Consider the following 21,728-nt stretch of genomic DNA (forward strand, 5'->3'; position numbering starts at 1 on the left):
CCATAAAAAATATATGTATTTGGAGTTTGTTTTGAGATTTTAACCTTAAGATATGAGATGAGACTTCTTTTGAAAAGTCCCGTTCCATTTGAAGTTTGTAAAGTTAGTTTAGAAGCATCTTTTATTTCTAGTTTTGCTAATTTTATAATTTTATTTTACAATTTTTTTTGTAGACTAGCAAAGAAGATAAGCTCTCAAGTCGTATTCAGAGTATGCTTGGAAACTACGATGAAATGAAGGATTTCATAGGAGACAGATCTATACCAAAGCTTGTTGCAATTCCCAAGACTACAGTACCGCCGACAGCAGATGAAAAATCTAACCCAAATTTCTTTGAACAGAGACATGGGAGCTCTCATCAGAGTAGCAAGTGGACTCCAGTAGGACCTGCACCCAGCACTTCTCAGTCTCAGAAACGGTCCTCAGGCTTACAGAGTGGACACAGCAGCCAGCGGGCCAGTGCAGGTGCCAGCAGTGGCGCTAATAGCAGTGGCCAGAGGCATGACCGTGACTCATACAGCAGTGGTGGGAGCAGTAGCCGGAAAAAAGGCCAGCATGGATCAGAACACTCCAAATCACGCTCTTCCAGCCCTGGAAAACCCCAGGCTGTTTCTTCATTAAGCTCCAGTCATTCCAGGTCTCATGGGAATGATCACCATAGCAAGGAACATCAGCGTTCCAAATCACCTCGGGACCCTGATGCTAACTGGGATTCTCCTTCCCGTGTACCTTTTTCAAGTGGGCAGCACTCAAATCAGTCTTTCCCACCTTCATTGATGTCAAAGTCCAGTTCAATGTTACAGAAACCCACTGCCTATGTGCGGCCTATGGATGGACAGGAATCCATGGAACCAAAACTGCCCTCTGAACACTACAGCAGCCAATCTCATGGCAACAGTATGACCGAACTAAAGCCCAGCAGCAAAGCTCATCTCACCAAGCTGAAAATACCTTCCCAACCATTGGATGTAAGTCACACATTTAGAGCTTTTTAACATTGTAACTATATGAAGCAATTCACCCTGAAATTATGTTTGAACTTGAACTGTCTCTTTGTCTTAATAGTAAGGAATGTAAAAGTTTAAGGAAAGACTTGTGATTGACTCCCAAGTGAATCTGTAGAGCTCTTAGCTACCCCTCTTGAGCAGTAGAGAAAATGTCATTCATTGTTCTCAAATATTAAAATGACAAGTCAGTTATAGAATTAAAACATGGTCTATCAATACCTTAGATTTCCTCATTTTGATTTTATGGAATAATACATCTTGTGTTCTTTTGTTTTAAAAAAATTACTTCTGTTCTCATTGTGATACTCATCAATGAGATGTGGGCATGGTTCGTTGCGGTGAATGTTGGAACTTTTTTGGGTACGTGAAGATGGTAATGTTTTATGGTTTGGATGCCATGATCCTTTTCTCTGGTTACACTTAAAGGTTTGAGGCAGCTGCTCCAGGCATAGTGGTGGTTTGAAATTTACAGTATTTATAACTACATACCAAAACATGCTATTCAGAATAACCAAAGAAGTGAGCATTCGTTGTGGAATAGCTGAAATTTTATCTTTTAATCTAGTTTTTGCAATAAAAAATATTTTAAGTAATATCAGTAGCTGAAAATCATAGCTTAAAACGGTGGGGGAAGAGATCAGGAATAGGTAAAATGCTGTCTTAAGGACATTTTAAAATCTTTCTTGTGGCCTTGGGAAACTCATTGTTTGTAGCATTTGTCATCTAATTACTCCTCTCAAGAGAACAGTAAAGTGGTAACTTGTTCTTTCTTCAAACAGTATAACATGATCCTTAGAGTTAGACTTCACTGTAGCTCTCCAGTTCCTGTTTGTACTTCAGAATAAAATGAGCTTTTGAGATTTAAGAAATACTATGTAAAATGTCCAGCATGTTCCAGACAACTAATCTTTCAATAATATTGGTTTTATTCTGTTTGTTATTTATGTGAAATGATGATCTCAGTACCATGGTATATTTTGTATATAAACCAGCTTGTAAATTTTTGACAAATTGTTCACCTGAAAAAAGTACATTTTAAAAATTATTTCTAATCCAAGTGTAAGAAAGATAAGATTTCTTTTTCTTTTTTTGGCTGCGTTGGGTCTTTGTTGCTGCGAGCCGGGGCTACTCTTGTTGCGGTGCACGGGCTTCTCATTGTGGTGGCTTCTCTTGTTTTGGAGCATGGGCTCTAGGCGTGTAGCCTCAGTAGTTGTGGCACACGGGCTCTAGAGCGCAGGCTCAATAGTTGTGGCGCACGGGCTTAGTTGCTCCGCAGCATGTGGGATCTTCCCGGACCAGGGCTCGAACCCAAGTCCCCTGCATTGGCAGGCGGATTCTTAACCACTGCGCCACCAGGGAAGTCCTTAACATTTTTTTTAAAGAAATCTTATCTTGGGACTTTCCTGGTGGCTCAGTGGTTAAGAATCCGCCTGCCAATGCAGGGGACATGGGTCGAGCCCTGGTCTTGGGAAGATCCCACATGACGCGGAACAACTAAGCCCGTGCGCCACAACTATTGAGCCTGCGCTCTAGAGCCCGTGTGCCACAACTACTGAGCCCGCCTGCCACAACTACTGAAGACTGCATGCCTCAAGCCCGTGCTCTGCAACAAGAGAAGCCATGACAATGAGAAGCCTGCGCACTGCAACGAAGAGCAGCCCCCACTCGCCGCAACTAGAGAAAGCCTGCGCACAGCAACGAACACCCAACGCAGCCAAAGATAAATTAATTAATTAAAAAAAAATTTTTAATATAAAGCTCTTCCGGTCATGTACAGCTTGGTGATTAAAATTTTTTAGTGCATGAAAATTTGTATTTAAGGAAGTTAGTCCAAAGATTCTAATTAGTGTTCTGACTTAAAGTAGTGGGATACTAAATATGCCTTTAATTTTAATCTCATTTCTAATAATGTTAAAGCAAATCTAATAAGAAATGACTCCAGATCTAATGTGTGTTTCTTTTCCTCTTTCTTTAGGCATCTGCTTCTGGTGATGTAAGCTGTGTGGATGAAATTCTTAAAGTAAGTTTAAAAAAAAATAGTTTTAGTCTCTTTAATTACGATGCTTTGCTACCCTCTTACCCTCCTTCCCCTTGTATTTCACAGAGTATCTGAAACTGCAGCAGATTGCTTACATGTATAACCTGATTATGGCCATCAAAAGTAACTGACTCTGTTCTACTTATATTCATACTTAAGTTCTAAATCACTTGGTTTGTTTACTATTTGCCCTCAAAAAGCTGGGGTTTTTTGGTTTGTTTTTTTGTTTTGTAAGTAAAAACAAACTAGTCTTAACAGCTTGCTTTGAAAAGAGGAAGAAACCAAATATAAACTGTACCTTCTCAGGTTTATCCGTTAATAATTTGAAGTACTAAAAATCTCAGTAGTTATCAGCCAAACCATTGTGTTGAAAATAGCTTGCTTTGTAGTTTATCTGTATATACTGGTCAAATCCTACGATGGAAGATCTTCTCTGAATACTACACATTTTGAGTGTTTAATGGAAAATGTTTAAACTTGACACATGACCAAAGAGTACATTCTTCTGTTGGGAAAAGAAAATGTTGTCCTTTGGAAGAAGAGAAAGTCCAGTGAACCGAGTGACAGTGACTGCTTTTGGCTCAATAGACAAAAACCATCAGTCACATATTAATTGTATTTTTTGTGTACACTCTTGAATTTTTGTGTCTGTACTTGTATTTCACTATGGATACTTTTGAAAGACTACCTGCATTGGCTGCTTCCACTTTATTTTCTCCTTCCTTCCTTTAGCCTGCTAAAATCGCTTTTACTTCTACCATTCTCCTGAACTTGTTTCTCCAAGGTCATTATCTTCCATGTCATCAGAGGCTTCATTTGAGTTCTTTCTGCTGTTTTGAAGAATTTTTATTTCAGAAAACATCATTCTTTCTTCCTTGACTGTTGTTATGCTTCACTGTTTTTATTTTCCTCACACCTTTCTTGTCTCACATTCTCTGCCCTTTGGGAACACTTGTGTCTTCTCTTATCTCTTAAATATGGGTGCATTGTCTAGCCTCTCCTCTTTTCTTTCTCCTCTTTGATGTGATTTTCCTCCATCCTTTGGGATTTATCTGTTAGACAGCTATTCAGTCTTTCCTGCTTTGGCCTCCTTTGGGTTTTGGTTTGTGTCTCTTAATTGCTTCTTAGCCGGGTCTCCATTTGGATTTCTCCCTGCTTCTTCAGACTCAACATGTCTAAAGCTGTATTTATCAGAGTTAACTTCTGTTAGTAGTATCACCATTCTCCCTTGCTTATAAGTGTAGAATCCTAGTTATTTTCCACTTCTTTCTCTCATGTTCTATTTAATCACAAAAACTTCATGTAGACTTTGACAATTCCTTGAAAATGTTCATTCCTTCATTTCTATTTCTGCCACTTTGAGCTTCAGTAATTGTAATATACAGTCCTCACTCTGCCTTTCTGTCTCCAGAGTCTCCCTGCTCATCTGTCTTCTGTATTGCTGCCAGATTCTTTGCTTTAATCCTTTGTCTTCATAAAGTGATATCCTTCTTAGAAGTTTTCAGTGGCTCTCTAAGGCCCCTAGAAAGAATAATGTGCAAATTTAACATTTTAAATGTTAGGCTGTCCACAGGCCAGTTTCACCCTCTCGCACTATTGATTGACCACTTTGCCAAACTGGTGTCCCTAAGCCATACACTTTCTTGCTCTTTCATCTTTGTAAAGTAAACTTTCATGGAATGTGTGTCTCCTTCCTCTTCAGTTATACATAGATTCTGTTTTTTCTTAGAATCCCACTGAAATCCTTATTCCCCCTGTATCAGGCCGTCAGACCACAGTGATAACTCATATTGCATTCATTTTTCAGTTGCCATGTACATAAAAAGTTTAAGGGAGCATATATCTTTACTCCTAAATCCTCAAAAATGCATGGCACTTTAATACCTGGAAGAAATCTTAGATTTTCTTATATTTAATTATATCTTTGACGTTACTGACCATTTATTCCACATTTTATGTATATGCAGGACTTGGCATGTGGCCTTGGGTGTAATAGGTGCTCAGTCATTTGATGGTAGGGAGTTAAATAGATTTTCTATTGAGAGTATTTTGGTATTTGAGGTGTAAAATGCCAACATTGAAAACCTGGGGCATATGAGTTGCTGTTTCTTTTCCCTTCCCTATGTACAGCGTGCAAGGAAGTTCAGGTTTACACTCCTTTCGTGTTTTCTTTATTTTTCTTCTTTTTTTTGGCTGTGTTGGGTCTTTGTTGCCGTATGCAGGCTTTCTCTAGTTGTGGCGAGCAGGGGCTACTCTTCATTGTGCTGTGCGGGCTTCTCATCGTGGTGGCTTCTCTTGTTGCGGAGCACAGGCTCTAGGTGCTCAGGCTTCAGTAGTTGCAGCATGCAGGCCTTAGAGTGCATGGGCTCTAGAGCGCAGGCTCAGTAGTTGTGGCGCATCAGCTTAGTTGCTCCACGGCATGTGGGATCTTCCCAGACCAGGGATCAAACCCGTGTCCCCTGCATTGGCAGGCAGATTCTTAACCACTGTGCCACCAGGGAAGTCCCCCTTCTTGTTTTCTTGATATTTGTAGTCATATTGTTTCTGGGAACCCCATCACGAACTTAAAGGAAAAAAAGTTTTTCTAATCTAAAAGTAATATATGTTTATTGTAAAAAATGATGTATTAATTCAAAGCTTACTAATTGAGTACCTACTGTGTGTCAAGTACTAGGGACATAGTGGTGATAATAGTGATAATGTTGCATCCTTTGAGCTGACAGTCTCGAGCAGGATGTAGGAAATAATCAATTATATACAATTACTTCAGAAAGTGAAATGCTATTAAAAAATAAAGCCTTGTAAGAGGATAAAGAGCAAGTTTAGTGCAGGTGGCTGTTTCAGGAGATTCAAGTGGTAGAAGCTGCATCAAGTGCCCTTGTCTCTTCCTCCTCAGTCATTCTGTTGTCCAGAGGTAGCCACTGTTAACTGTCTTCCAGAGATTTTTTCATCGATAAACATTTACGAGGATATACACTATGATTTGTATTTGCCACTTAACAGTAACTGTGGATATCATTTTATTTCAGTAGGTAACTTTCTCATTTTTCTGTCTGCTTGGTGTTCCATTGTATGAATGTCTGGTAATCTAATCCTTGGTTGTTGGATATTTAGGTTGTTTTCGTTTTTTAAAAGTGTGAACCCCTTGAATATGTATCTTTACATAACTGCGGGTATAGCTATAGGGTAAATTCCTAAAAGTTATATCACCTTTAATTTATTGTATTTTCTCAGACTACTTGATGGCTTACTTTGAACTAAATGCCAGAGATAAAACACTCCCTCCTTATTCTAAATCTGATACCTCTCTCTCTCCTGCTTCTCTAACATATACATTGTGATTGTATCCAAACCTCTACTTGGACATACTTGGTATATGATTAGACAGAAGGCATTGAATGAAATCAGACCTATGGCCTTTCTTGTCTGTCTTCCTCCTTGTGTGCTTTTGATAGCTCTCTTCTTATTTCCTCCACCTGACCAAAATTTCCTTTCAGCGAATGGGCTCTGTAGCCAGACTACCTAGGATCAAATTCTGCGTCCATTACTTACTAAGTGTGTGACCTGGAGTAAATAACTTAATCTCTGTGCTTCAGTTTTGTCCTACATAGAGTCAGGATAATAACAGTATCTACTTCATAATGTCATTATGATGACCAGTTGAGTTATAAACATGTAAAATAACAGTATCTGGCCCATTAAAGGTATGTAGTAAATGCTGGCTGCTTTTCTTACTGTTATTCTCTTCCTCCCACTCCCACAGAAAGCTCTTCCTCAGTAGCATTTTACTAGCCTTGTGTTTGATTACAGGCTGATTTCTATAACTGTTCACAGGTCTTACCATCTTAACTCTAAGCTCCTTGAAGCCAGAGAGTGTAAACTATTTATCTTCCTATTACCTACCCCATAGTGCCTCGCACACACTGTGCTTAATTAATATTGATTGATTAAATATGTATACTTTTGGAGGAGCAATCACGAAACCAGCATTTATAATACAAATCTGGTTTTTAGCTGTGTAATTTTTATCCTTGACCTGCTTGAAAACAAACTGTAATAATTACATTTCAGGAGATGACGCATTCATGGCCTCCCCCTCTAACGGCTATTCATACACCATGCAAAACCGAACCTTCCAAATTTCCTTTTCCAACTAAGGTAAGTAAATGAAGTGTGTCTTTATACTGTAAGAAATCTCTAAATGGCTTGACTAAAATCATGTGAATTCAGAATTATCTTGCCATTCCCATTCTAGTGGGAGATAGATAATAAGTGAATAAATAGGTAAGTTTGGATAGTGATATTACTATGAAGAAAATAAAACTAGAACATAGAATCGAGATTAACTTGGATTGAGAGATACTTGGAAAATCTTTGGAGGCAACATGGGAAAGAGACTTAGAAGTCATCAATGTTTGTTGCAAACTATTATGATATTCTAGGCCACAGATGATAAGGGCTTCCCAAACTGTTTGTATGAGGAACTCCTTTCCAGAGGACACAACAACCATACTTACGTCATATGGTAAAGGTTCCTCAGACAACAGTTCCAAGCTCATCTAAAATCAGCAGATTTGGTTTTTTTACATTAATTTATACTTATACAAATAATGCAAAAATATATTCTCCTTGTGAAAGTTTGGGCAGGACCCCTAATAATAGTCTTCCCCATATTCTGTCTCCTACATCTCTCACCAGAGCTACTTCATACATACGTTTACAAGTCTTTTCATATGCATTTACATACACATGTAATGTAATTGTTACATACATGCATTTTCTCATTTAATTTCTGTACAGATACATTCTACTGTATTTTTCATCAGTCAGCAATAGGTCTTAGAGACTTTTTCATGTTATTTTATATATATATAGAGAGAGATTATATATAGATAATATATTACATATAGAGGTATTTCAGTTCTTTTAACTGCATCCATTTTATAAGTATATCTTACTTTATTTAGCCATTTCCCGTTGGTATTTAACTTGTTGCCAAGTTAAATTGTAAACATTGCTATAATGGATAACTTCGTTCGTGCCTTCTTGTGTGCATATGAGTTTCTTTTGTGTAAAGAGCAAGAAGTATAATTGTTGGATATTGAGAGTATATAGTTAATATATTCTCTCAAATCCCCTCCATAGTGATTGTACTAGTCAGTACTCCCACTTGTATTCTCTATTATTCCTTACATGCACACCACTATTTGTTATTTTAAGTACCAGTCTTTTGAATGGGAAATGGCATTCCATTTCCTAGATTGCTAGTGAGGTTCATCATCTTTAGTCCATTTAACTTCTATGTGGATGAATTGGCCTATTTCCTCTGCCTTTTGGGCTACATCTTTCACTGAGTAAGTTTCAGCAGAATTTCTTTTTTTGTTTTGTGTTGTTTGAATTCTGGATTCAAATAATTTGTTCCACATACTGCAAATGTTTCAGTTAGAGCCCATTTAAGTTTTATGGTCTAGAAGATTTTAATTTTGATGAATAAATTTCTTTTTCTTCTATAAAGCTTTTGGTTTTTAATGTCTTGTTAAAGAAAGCTTTTCCTTCTCCAGGATCATAAACATATCTTCTTATTTTTCCTTTAATGCGATTGCAGTTTTGTTTTCCTTGTTTTTATTTAGCCCAGTTTATTTTTGTAAGTGATGTGAGGTATATCACTCACATCTGCCTATATGTGTGCCATACCACTCTTTTACTTTTTTAAGTCATAAAAAATGCACATATATTTAATTTACAGCCCCAGTTTTGATAGACATATGCACCTGTGTAACCACCACGTTAATCAAGAATTAGAACATTTCTGTCACCCCACAAAGTTCCCTCAAGTTCCTTTCCAGTCCCCCTCACCCCCACCACTGGCTGCACACAATGGCTGACCTGTTTTATGTTACTATAGGTAAGTTTTGCTTTTTCTAGAATTTCATATAAATGTACTCCATACAGTGTATACTTTTTTTGGCATATATATTTGCATTCTTTTGCTTAGTATATACTTTTGGAATTCTTCCATGTTCTTGAATATATCAGTAATTTTTTTCCTTTTTATTCATAGTTCATTTTTATTTCTGTTGTATGAAAATACCAAAATTTATTTATCCATTCACCTGTTGATGAACATTTGGGTTGTTTCTAGATTTGGGCTATTAAGAATTAAGTATTTATAAACATTCACTAACAGTCATTTCTGTGTTTATATTTTCTTATGGGTAAATACTGAGTCATGTGGAAAAAAGTAGAATTGCTGGGTCATGTATTAAGTGTGTGTTAAATTGATTGTATCACACTCCTACCTTATCTCACTCCCATTTCCCAGCAGTGTATGATAGTTTCATTTGTTCTACATCCTTGCCTACATTTTCTATTGTCATTCTGTGTAGTTTTAGCCATTTTAGTGGGCATGTAGAGGTATCTCATATTGATTTTAATTTGTATTTCCCTTATGACTAATGATGTTGAACCTCTTTATGAGCTTATTGGCCATTCTTCTCTTTGAAATATCAGTTCAAATTTTTGCCTTTGCGTTCTCTTTGAAATGTCAGTTCAAACTTTGGCCTTTGCCGTGTGTGTGTGTGTGTGTGTGTGTGTGTGTGTGTGTGTGTGTGTGTGTTGGTCGTGGTGATGCCAGAGTTGGGTGGGTGATGATTGTAATTTTGTTTTTTCTAATAATGTCTTTGGTTTGATATGAGGATAGTGCTGGCTTCTTAAAAGGAACAAAGAAATGTTCCCTTCATCTCTCTTTTCTGAAATAGTTTGTGAAATATTAGTATTAATTCTTCCCTGTATGTTTAATATAATTCATCAGTGAAGCTATCTGTACCCCTAGTATTCTATATTGGAAGGTTTTGAATTACAAATTAAATTTCTTTATTAAATATAGAGCTATTCAGATTTTCGATTTCTTCTTATGTCAGTTTTGGTAATTTTGTTCGTTTCAGTCAAATTTATTGGCACAGTTATTTATAATCTATACTTACTCTTTAATGTCTGTAAGATCTATAGTGAAGTCCTTTTTTCCCTGCTATTGGTGATGTGTAGTTTCTTTCTTTCTGTTTTCCTTGATTTGTCTAGCTAGACCTTTTTCAGTTTTGTTGGTCATTTCCAAGAACCATCTTTTAGTTTTTTTCAGTTTTATGTTTCTTTGATTTTTGCTTTTACTGTGATTATCTTCTTCTTTCTACTTATTTTGAAGTTTCTTTTATTTTTTAATTTTTATTTATTTATTTATTTTTGGCTGCATTGGGTCTTCGTTGCTGCATGTGGGCTTTCTCTAGTTGTAGTGAGCAGGGGCTACTCTTCGTTGCAGTACGTGGGCTTCTCATTGCAGTGGCTTCTCTTGTTGCAGAGCACAGGCTCTACGTGCATGGGCTCCAGTAGTTGTGGCACGCGGGCTCAGTAGTTGTGGCTCGCGGACTCTAGACCACAGGCTCAGTAGTTGTGGCGCACGGGCTTAGTTGCTCCACGGCATGTGGGATCTTCCCGGATCAGGGATCAAACCTGTGTCCCCTGCATTGGCAGGCAGATTCTTAACCACTGTGCCACCAGGGAAGTCCCTTTCTACTTATTTTGGGTTTCATTTGCTTTTCTCCTGATTTCTTAAGTTGGAAGCTTAGATCATAGATTGTAAATATTTCTTGTTTTAAGTATATAAAACTATCAATTTCTCTCTAAGCCCTGTTTTAAATGTACCTCACAGATGGTGATATATTGTGTTTTTATTATCATTCAGTGCAGAATATTTCCTAATTCCCTATGTGGCTTCTTCTTTGTTTTATTTAGAAGTATGTAGTTCTATTTTCAAGTATTTGAGGATTTTACAGATATTATTCTTTTACTGATTTCTAATTTATTTATATTCTTGTCAGAGAATATACGCTGTAGAATTTCAGTCCTTTTAAATTTATTCAAATGTTTTAAGGCCTAGTAAATGATCTCTCTTGGTGACTCTTCCATGTGCACCAGACACAATATGTTCTATATGTGTCAATTAGATATGGTTGGTTGAGAGTGGTTAAGTCATCTATATTTTTACTGACTTTCTATCAACTTGTCCTCTCAGTTACTGAAAGGAGAGTGTTGACATCTGCATCTGTATTCGTGGTTTTGTATGTTTCCTTTCAATTTTGTCCATTTTGGGCTCATGTATTTTGGAGCTTTGTCCTTAGGTACATATACATTTAGGATTTCTGTGTCTTTCTGATGAATTGATCTCTTTTTTTCATTATAAGATTTCCCTCTGTGTATCTGGTATTAATGCTTGTTCTGAAGTTTATTTTGTTTGATCATATGATAATTCTATTTTTAGTTTTCTGAGTAACCTCCACATAGTTTTTCATAGTGGCTGTACCAACTTACAGTCCCACCAACAGTATAGGAGGGTTCCCTTTTCTCCCCACCCTCTCCAGCATTTGTTATTTGTAGACTTCTAAAAAATTAATTAATTTATTTATTATTATTATTATTATTATTATTTTTGGCTGTGTTGCATCTTCGTTGCTGTGTGCGGGCTTTCTCTGGTTGCGGCGAGCGAGGCTACTCTTTGCTGCGGTGTGCGGGCTTCTCACTGTGGTGACTTCTCTTTGTTGCAGAGCACAGGCTCTAGGCACGCGGGCTGCAGTAGTTGTGGCATGCGGGCTCAGTAGATGTGGCTCACGGGCTCTAGAGCACAGGCTCAGTAGTTGTGGCACACGGGCTTAGTTGCTCCGCGTCATGTGGGATCTTCCCAAGACCAGGACTCAGCCCCGTGTCCCCTGCATTGGCAGGCAGATTCTTAACCACTGTGCCACCAGGGAAGTCCCTATTTGTAGACTTTTTAATGATGGCCATTCTGACCAGGGTGTGGTGGTACTTCATTGTAGTTTTGATTTGCATTTCTCTAATAATTAGCAATGTTGAGCATCTTTTCATGTGCTTGTTGGCCATCTGTATGTCTTCTTTGGAGAAATGCCTATTTAGGTCTTCTGTCCATGTTTTGATTGGGTTGTTTGTTTTTTTGTTGTTGAGTTATATGAGTTGTTTGTATATTTTGGAACTTAAGCCCTTGTTGGTCGCATTGGCTGCAATATTTTCTCCCATTCTGTAGGTTGTCTTTTCATTTTGTTTATGGTTCCTTTTGCTGTGCTATTTAGTTTGACAATCAACTCTCCTTTGTCTGATATTCATATAAAAGCCACTCCAGCTTTTTAAGAATTTATGGTTAACATAGTTTAACATTTTCTATTCTTTTATTTTTAATCTTTTTGTGCCTTTATATTTAAAGTGAATTTCTTATAGGTGGCATATAATTGGGTCTTGATTTTTTATTTACTCTGCCCATGTAGTGTGTAATCTTGGCACATTCAAAAGATTTCCCTTTAATGTAATCATTAGTGTTGTAGGCTTTAAATATTCCATTTGCTACTTGTTTTCTATTTGTCCCATCAGCTTTTTCTTTTTTTGTTCCCTTTCTTGAGATCCTTTTGGGTTAAATAATTATTTTTTAATATTCTGTCTCTTATATTATTTAATAGCTATACCTCTTTTGTAATTGTAAGTTAAAGCTTGAGTTTATCAGAAGACTTTGGATATATGTTTGTAATTTTGGCTAATAGCTACTTTTCCTTTTCTTCGGTAACTATTTCATTGAGATGTAATATACATACCATACAGTTCATCCATTTACAATGTACAATTCACTGGGTTTTAGTATATTTAGAGTTGTGTAACCATCACCGCAATTATTTTAGAACATTTTCATCACCCCAGAAAGAAACCTTGTACCCTTTAGAGTCACCCTCCTGTTTCCTCCAACCCCACTCCCCACCCCCCAGCCTCTAGGCAACCACTAGTCTTACATTATATCTCTGTAGATTTGCCTATTCTGGACATTTCATATAAATAGAGTCATGCAACATGTGATCTTTTGTGACTGGATCTTCTTGTTTTTTGTTTTTTGGCTACATTGGGTCTTCGTTCCTGCGCACAGGCTTTCTCTGGTTGCGGCGAGCGGGGGCTGCTCTTCGTTGTGATGCGCAGGCTTCTCATTGCGGTGGCTTCTCTTGTTGCGGAGCATGGGCTCTACACACGTGGGCTCTGGTTGTTGTGGCCTGCAAGCTCAGTAGTTGTGGCTCGCGGGCTCTAGAGCGCAGGCTCGGTAGTTGTGGCGTACGGGCTTTGTTGCTCAGCAGCATGTGGGATCTTCCCAGACCAGGGATTGAACCTGTGTCCCCTGCATTGGCAGGCAGATTCCAGGGATCGAACCCATGTCCCCTGCATTAACCACTGCGCCACCAGGGAAGCCTGCTGTCATTTAATAAGTTGAGGAAGTTCCCTTCTATTTTTATTTACCTGAGAGTTCTTATCAGGAATGAATTTTGGATTTTTTGAATGTGTTCTTTGAATTTATTGATATAGTCAGAGGATTTTCCTTTTTTTTGTCTGTGAAATGGTGACTACATTGGTTAATTTTTTTTTTTTTTTTTTTTTTTTTTTTTTTTTTCTTTTTGCGGTATGCGGGCCTCTCACTGTTGTGGCCTCTCCCGTTGCGGAGCACAGGCTCCGGATGCGCAGGCCCAGCGGCCATGGCTCACGGGCCCAGCCGCTCCGCGGCACATGGGATCCTCCCAGACCGGGGCACGAACCCGTATCCCCTGCATCGGCAGGCGGACTCTCAACCACTGCGCCACCAGGGAGGCCCTACATTGGTTAATTTTAAATTTTCAAATCAACATTACATTTCCTGGTAAAAACTCCACTTAGTCATTATGTATTATCTGCTTTATGTAGTGTTGAATTTGATTTTCAAAAAAATTTTTTTTTTTTTCAGAATTTTTGCACCTATGTTCCTGAGGGATACTGGTCTGTAATTTTCTTTTCTTGTTGTCTTAGTCTGGCTTTGGTATCAGAGTAATGCTGACCTCATGGAATGAGTTGGCACCTAATTCCCTCTTCTCCATTTTCTGGAATAGTTTGTGTAGAATTGGTGTTATTTCTTCCTAAATGTTTGCTAGAATTAACCAGTGAAGCCCTGTGAGTATTGAGTTTCCTTTGTAGGACAGTTTTGTAAAAACTGAATTTATAATCATGTTATCTATTTCTCCTTGCGTCTGCTTTGGCAGTTGTGTCTTTCAAGGGATTTGTCCATTTTATCCACTCATTGTCAAATGTTGTCAAATTTATTGATGTAAAGTTTTCGATAATTTTCTTTTATTATACTTTTAAAAATCTGTTGTGATGCCACTTCTCTTATTCCTGTTATTGGTAATGTGTTTCTTCTCTTTTTCATCTTTCTAGAGGTTTGTAAGTTTTATTGATCTTATTTTTTAAAAAACTGCTTTTTTTCCCTCTCTCCATTGTTTTTCAATTTTGTTGCATTGATTTCTACACTGATCTTTATTACTTTTTTGTTCTGCTTTGTTTTGCTTTATTTTGCTCTTTAAAAAAAATTCTTAAATTGGAAGCTACGGTTGTTGATTTGAGATCTTTCTCACTTTCTAATATAGGATTTTAATGCTATAAACTACCTTCTAAGTAATGTTTTGTTTACATCCCAGAGATTTTGATATGTTATGTTTTCATTTTTATTCAGTTCAACATAACTTTTTATTGTTGTTGTGTTTGTTTTGTTTTGTTTTGTCCACATCATGCATGGCATGCAGGATCTTAGTTCCCTGACCAGGGATCCAACTTGTGCCCCCTGCAGTGGAAGCACGGAGTCCTAACCACTGGACTGCCAGGGAATTCCGTCAACATAAACTTCTGATTTCTTTGATTTCTTCTTTGTTCTGTGGGTTATTCTGAAGTGTCATTTAGTTTCCAAATATTTGGAGATTTTTTTCATATATCTTCTGTTATTGATTTGTGGTTTAATTCCGTTGTGGTCAGAGAACATACTCTGTGTGACTTGAATCCCTTTACATTTGTTAAGACTATTTTATGGCCCAGAATATTGTCTCTTCTGGGAAATGTTTGAAAAGAGTGTACCGTTATCAAGTGGAGTGTCCTGTAAATGTCAGTTAGATCAAGTTAGTTATGGTGTTATTCAAGTTTTCTGTGTTTTTATTCTTTTTAATTCTCGTTCTGCCAAGTATTAATTTATAGTTAATCTCCAACTATTACTTTGAATTTGTCTTTTTGTCCTTACTTATTCATTCCTACTTTTTCAAGTTCTGCTTTTAGGTGCTTAAACATTTGGGATTGTTATTAGCTCTAGATGAATTGGCCCCTTATCATTATGAAATGACCTCCCTTTAATCCTGATATTATTCTTTGCTATAAAATTTACTTTGCCTGATATTAATATAACCACTTAGCTTTCTTTTGATTAATGTTAAGTTATATACCTTTTTCCATCCTTTACTTTTAACCTGTGTTCTTACATTTAAAATGCATTTCTTACAGGTAACATAATTTTGTCTAGGGCTTTTTTGTATCCAGTCTGACACTCTCCTCTTTTTTGAGGGTATTTAGTCCATTTATATTTAATGTGATTATTGATATGGGTGGGTTTATCTCTGCCATCTTGCTTTTTGATATCTACCTGCCCCATCTGGTCTTTTTTGCCTTCTTTTCGGATTAAGTATTTTTTATTATTATATATCATTTTTGGCTTATTAGCTGTAATTCTTGTGTTATTGAATGTTTACTTCAGGGTTTGTAGAATGTATCTTTAACTTACTGAAATCTATCTCAAGTAATACTAAGCCATTCTTTTCTATCATATAAAAATTTCTCAACATTATGCTTGCGTTTTTCACTTCTCCGCATCTGTTGTTGCATACATTTACTTTCATGTAAGTTATAAACCCCATAAAATTGTTAATCATTTTAAAAGTCTATTATTTTATTTTATTTTTTTTAAAGAAGATGTTGGGGGTAGGAGTTTATTAATTAATTTATTTATTTTTGCTGTGTTGGGTCTTCGTTTCTTTGCGAGGGCTTTCTCTAGTTGTGAAAGGGCCACTCTTCATCGCAGTGCACGGGCCTCTCACTATCGCGGCCTCTCTTGTTGTGGAGCACAGGCTCCAGATGCGCAGGCTCAGTAGTTGTGGCTCATGGGCCTAGTTGCTCTGCGGCACATGGGATCTTCCCAGACCAGGGCTCGAACCCGTGTCCTCTGCATTAGCAGGCAGATTCTCAACCACTGCGCCACCAGGGAAGCCCTGAAAGTCTATTATTTTTTAAAGAGATTTAAATAATAGGAAAAAAAGACTTTTGTATTTCCCCATATAGTTACCATTTCATTTGCTCTTTCTTCCTTTGTGTTAATCCAGATTCCTCTCTGGTATCATTTTCCTCCTACCTGGAGGACTTCTTTAACTTTTCTTTATAATGTTTATTTGCTGGTGATAAATGCTTTTAGCTTGTGTATGTCTGAAATAAAATTTTATTTCACCTTTTCTTTTTTGTTTTTAAGATACTTTCACTAAATATAGATTTCTAGGTTGAAGATGTTGATCCATTGTCTTTTGGCTTGCATTGTTTCTGAAAAGTAATTTATTGTTCTTTCTTCATCTGTGTATAATGTGTCTTTTTTTTTCTGGCTGCTTTTAAGAGTATTCTGGTTGCAACTGATTTTAAGTTGTTCATTTATGATGTGCCTTGGTGTGATTCTCTTCATCTTTCTTGTGCTTGGGTTTGTTTGTTTTTAGCTTCTTGGAACTTTGGGTTCATAGTTTTCATCATATTTGGAAAAATTTTGCTATTACTACCTCAAAATATGTTTCTGTACTCACTTCTTTCCTTTTTTCCTCTTCTTTAGAGACTCCAATTACATGTATAGTGGGCCTCTTGAAGTTGTTCAACAGTGTAGTAATGTGCTCTTCATTTTTCCCAATCTTTTATCTTTTGTTGTTTCATTTTGAGTTGTTTCTATTGCTGTATCTTCAGGTTCAGTAAACTTTTGTTCTGCATTGTCTAGTTTGCTATTAATCCCATTTGACATATTTTTAATCTCAGATATTTTAGTTTTCATCTCTGTAAACCTGATATGTTTATGTGTTTTATCAAACAGATACTAAGTTCTTACTATGTTTCAGATACTAAATTTGACAATGTATTTTTTTTTTAAATTTTATTTATTTACAGTCTTTTTGGTCATGCCGTAGGACTAGTGGGATCTTATTTCCCAGACCAGGGACTGAACCTGAGCCCTCTGCTGTGAGAGCGTGGAGTCCTAACCACTTGGATGACCAGGGAATTCCCGAGAATGTACTTTTTATTGCAATGCTTTTTCTTTCTTTCCAGCTTAAAAAAATTTTTTTTAATTTTATTGAAGTATAATTGATTTACAATGTTGTGTTAATTTCTGCTTTATAGCAGTGATTCAGTTATACATATATATACATTCTTTTTCATATTCTTTTCCATTATGGTTTATCATGGGATATTGAATATAGTTCCCTGTGCTGTACAGTAGGACCTTGCTGTTTATCCATTCTGTATATAATAGTTTGCATCTGCTAATCCCAAACTCCCAATCCGTCCCTCTCCCACCCCCTCCTCCTTGGCAACAACAAGGCTGTTCTTTATGTCTGTGAGTCTGTTTCTGTTTCATAGGTAAGTTAATTTTTGTCATATTTTAGATTCCATATACAAGTGATATCATATGGTATTTGACAGTGTATTCTTTTTTAAAAAATTATTTATTTATTTATTTGGCTCCATTGGGTCTAAGCTGTGGCACGTGGGATCTTCGTAGCGGCATGTGGAATCTTTGATTGTGGTATGTGGGCTCTTCGTTGTGGCACGCAGGCTTCTCTCTAGTTGTGGCGCATGGGCCCTAGAGCACAAGGGCTCAGTAGTTGTGGCATGCAGGCTTAGTTGCTCCACGGCATGTGGGATCTTAGTTCCCCAACCTGGAATCGAACCTGCGTCCCCTGCAGTGGAAGGCAGAATTTTAACCACTGGACCACCAGCAAGTCCCTGACAACGTATTCTTTATTGGTGACACTTTTAGTTAGAAAGGTGAGGGCAAAAGAATGATTGCAGTGGGTTCAAAAAGTATTGGAGACAATGATTATATAAATGGAGATTTTCTTTTGAGGCATTGTCTGTAAAAGGGAGCAGAGAAATGTGGGGGTGCCAAAAGGGTATGGTGATATTATCAGGAAGGTATTTTTTATAAGATGAGGACATTTTATCATATTTATATGCTGATGAAAATGATTTTGTAAAAAAGGAAAAACAAGTGATATATGGGAAAGAGAGAAGGTAACCTTAGGAAATCTCCACAAGAGGGATTGACATTCATGCCCAAGTAGAGAAGATTGGCCTTAGAATAGAGCACAATTAGGTCATTCTTTTCCACAGGAGGGAAAGCAGAGTGAATGGGTGTAGTTAGAGATAGGTTGGTAGATTTTCCAGTGATAGTTTCAAGTAAACTAAAGCTTTTGACTGCGTTTACTCATATTCACTCTGTGTTCTGAACAATCCCTGGCAGTGTTCTAGGTGCTATACATACAGCACTGAACCGTTTAGATGGTGTCAATGTGTAGAATAGCACATAATATTCAGTAAATGTTTATTGAGTGAATTTGGGTATATATACTCAGGTAATTATGTTTAGATTTTTGATATTTATGAAACAGCTCAGTTAGCTGCTTAATGATTATTGCTTTGGTTTGGTTGCTTTTACAGGGTTTTGCTCTTTTATAGCTTGTCTCATGCTCTGAATTTTCAGTGAATACAGCTTCACATATAATATAGCTTAAAGCTTTATATGAAGCTTTAATAGGTATTTATTCTCCTTGTGCACTAACTATATGGACTAAGTCTAATGAGCAGACAGAGAAGGGACAAAGTTTTGATACTCAGGGAGTTTAGAGATGGCATCCTAGAGAAGATGACAACAACCGGGATTAGAACAGGAAGTATAGGAGTGCCAGAAGCACATGGGAAGATGAGGAGCACAACAGAGAGGATTTCCTACCCATTAACAGATCTGAAAGAGCAGTTCATAGTCGTGGGTGAGAAGTAGAGTTTAAGAACATATTTGGAGAGCTAGTTTATTAGTGAATCACTATCATTTGCTTAACCATTCTTCATCTGTCCCATTTAAAAACAACACAACAACAACAAAAAAATCCAGTCTGTTCCGTGTTGTTCTCCAGCTACTCCTCCACTTTAGAGTTAATCTTATTAAAGAGTGGTTCATATTTGCTGTCTATATACTTTCCTCCATTTAATCCTCAGTCCAAGCTGATCTTGCTTTCACTCTCAGTGTCTCACCAAAACCATTAAGATCACCAGGGGTCCATTTTGGCAACTCCAATTAATGTTTTTCATTTTTTTATCTTCATTGAGCTTCTCATGAGCATTGAATGTTGTTTAACCTATTTCTTCCTTGTCTCCCACTATACACTGCTCATCCAGATTTACTTTGTTTCTTCGGTTGCTCATTTTTCTCTTCTGTCTCTCCCTCTACCATTAAAAGTAAGTTTTCTGGGCATTGTGTTGAGTACTATAAGAGACTACGAAAGAAGAAATGTGTTCTGCCAGTGTGTCAAACATTTGGTTGTGGAAATGAAATAATACAAAAGAAAGCAAAAAGAATTACATGTTAGTGTTTAATTGGATGCACAGCTAAACATGAGGAGAAGTCATTATTCTCCCAACCAAAAAGCAAAGAGAAGAACAAGCATGGTTCTCTTCTACTGTTCCATATCTTAGTGAAGCTAGAAAACCTTATAGGAGTTATGTTTGGCATTTTCCTCTTCATCACACCTCATAGACTGTCACCAAGTCCTAATGATTTTAATTCCTTTAATGAATTTCAATTTCATTCATTTTTCTCCATCTTTGTTGTTACTGCTGTGGTAAGTCAGTGGTCTCCAGAGTGGAAAACATATACCCCAGTGTTGTGTGCATTGGAGAATGGGGGATGGGGGATGAAAAGTTTATTCTTATTTTTTAGTTCTAAAAATGCCAATTTATTTGCTTTTTAATTTTGAAAGAAAAATCAAATACGTACATTTTGCTGTCTCTTGATCCGAATGGCAGATGGTCACATTTTATGTCTGGTATGTGAGGTATCCCAAGAGAAGTTTAGGTCTTTTCAATATGGAAAATTGGTAGAGTTGTTTTCATTCATTTGTTCTTCCTAGCTGTGTCATATTGCAGTTTTAAGTGCGCTTGGTTAAGATTATTTACAGATTGTATTAACTGGTTTTAATTCAACTAATCTTCACTAATGCACAAATGGCTTAAAAGACATACCTGCAGTGAAACTACTGAATGAAAGTAACACTAAAATGCATTTCTGACCAGACAAGAAAATGGCAGAGTTGAGATTGTCCTTCTCCTGTTATGTCCTTCTCCTTCATCTGCCACTACAAAGTAGAAACAAAGATGCCCATAAGCAGAAAAAAGAAACAAAAAAGTCCAGATTATCAACAGTAGTTTGAGCATGCATGTTTATCATTAACCTTGCTTTTAGTGTATATAGCAAGTGCCTTGAGATAGTAACTGATGAAACTGAAAGCATCATAATTTGTACTTAGTGATATTTTGAATTATGTGGTATTCAGTTCAGTCCTTAAACATAAATCAGGCCTAACAAAATTTTATTAAAAACTTCTTTGATGTTTCTCCCAGTGTTCTATAACCTTTGTTTAAAAACTCAGTCTTTTTACTCCATTGAAAATGACTGAAATCCAGTACAGAGAGAACACAGAGAAAACATACTAAAATGCATTCCTTTGTCAGGAAACACTATTGAAACAGGCTTAGAAAGCAAAGCTAAAGATTCAAGAACAAATATTAGAATAAATCATGCAGTGTACAAAGTTAGCTATATATAGATTGATGAAAGTGCAGGTGCTTCTGGTAGTATCAGTTTAAGATATTGTTAGATTCTTTTTTAGTTATAAAATACTTGAAAAGCAATTTTTTTGTGTGTGTACCACCACTCAAAGAAAGATATAACAGAAGTTAAATCCTAATGTATAAATAATTTTTCTTCCTCCTTCCTTCGTGGAGAACCTGTGTGGCACTCCCAGATACCTTTTATACTAACGCAGAAGTTCACTGATTATTTGTTTAATGACATAAGAAGTTAGCTCACTTATAAAAAAAAAAGAAAATAATTCATCAAAAGGCAGTGCTTAATCCATAATGATTCTGAAGAATATCTGGCTCTGACCTAGTCCCCCAAACCACTACAATGTTAGTATTTTAAAATAATCACATCAAAAATAAATGTAGTATCTGTACCTCTCTATCTTGAATTATATAAATGCATAATTCAAGCTAAGAAAAATGAATTAGACATCTCCTTCCCTTCCTTTCTCTCCCTCCCTCTTCTCTCCTTTCTCCCTCCCTCACTCCTTTCTCCCTCTCCCCTCTCACTCTTTCACACACAAGTCCCAAATACATTAGATCTTTTCATAACATATTTAAAATAATAATAATAAATTAAACCCTCTTCTTAGAATAAAAGTGATATCTTAATGAATGAAAAAGTAACTGCCTCAAGCTAGGAAAACAAGATTTTAAAAATAATGTCGGGCCTCCCTGGTGGCGCAGTGGTTGAGAGTCCGCCTGCCGATGCAGGGGATACGGGTTCGTGCCCCGGTCTGGGAGGATCCCATATGCCGCGGAGCGGCTGGGCCCGTGAGCCATGGCCGCTGGGCCTGCGCATCCGGAGCCTGTGCTCCGCAACGGGAGAGGCCACAGCAGTGAGAGGCCCGTGTACCGCAAAA

At 37.0% G+C, this 21,728-nt stretch overlaps 1 protein-coding gene across 1 annotated transcript in view; it reads left to right on the plus strand.

Moving 5' to 3' along the window:
• Positions 1 to 21,728, plus strand: part of AFF4 (ALF transcription elongation factor 4) — a 97,950-nt gene that overhangs the window by 35,104 nt on the left and 41,118 nt on the right. The window contains exons 3-5 of the mRNA XM_082624014.1: positions 174 to 968; positions 2,983 to 3,027; positions 7,117 to 7,203. Of these exons, the coding sequence (XP_082480140.1) occupies positions 174 to 968; positions 2,983 to 3,027; positions 7,117 to 7,203 (927 nt within the window). The remainder of the gene's footprint in view (positions 1 to 173; positions 969 to 2,982; positions 3,028 to 7,116; positions 7,204 to 21,728) is intronic.

This window comes from Mesoplodon mirus (genome assembly GCF_964341445.2).
Source record: "Mesoplodon mirus genome assembly, chromosome: 5".
NCBI classification, from domain to species: Eukaryota; Metazoa; Chordata; class Mammalia; order Artiodactyla; family Ziphiidae; genus Mesoplodon; species Mesoplodon mirus.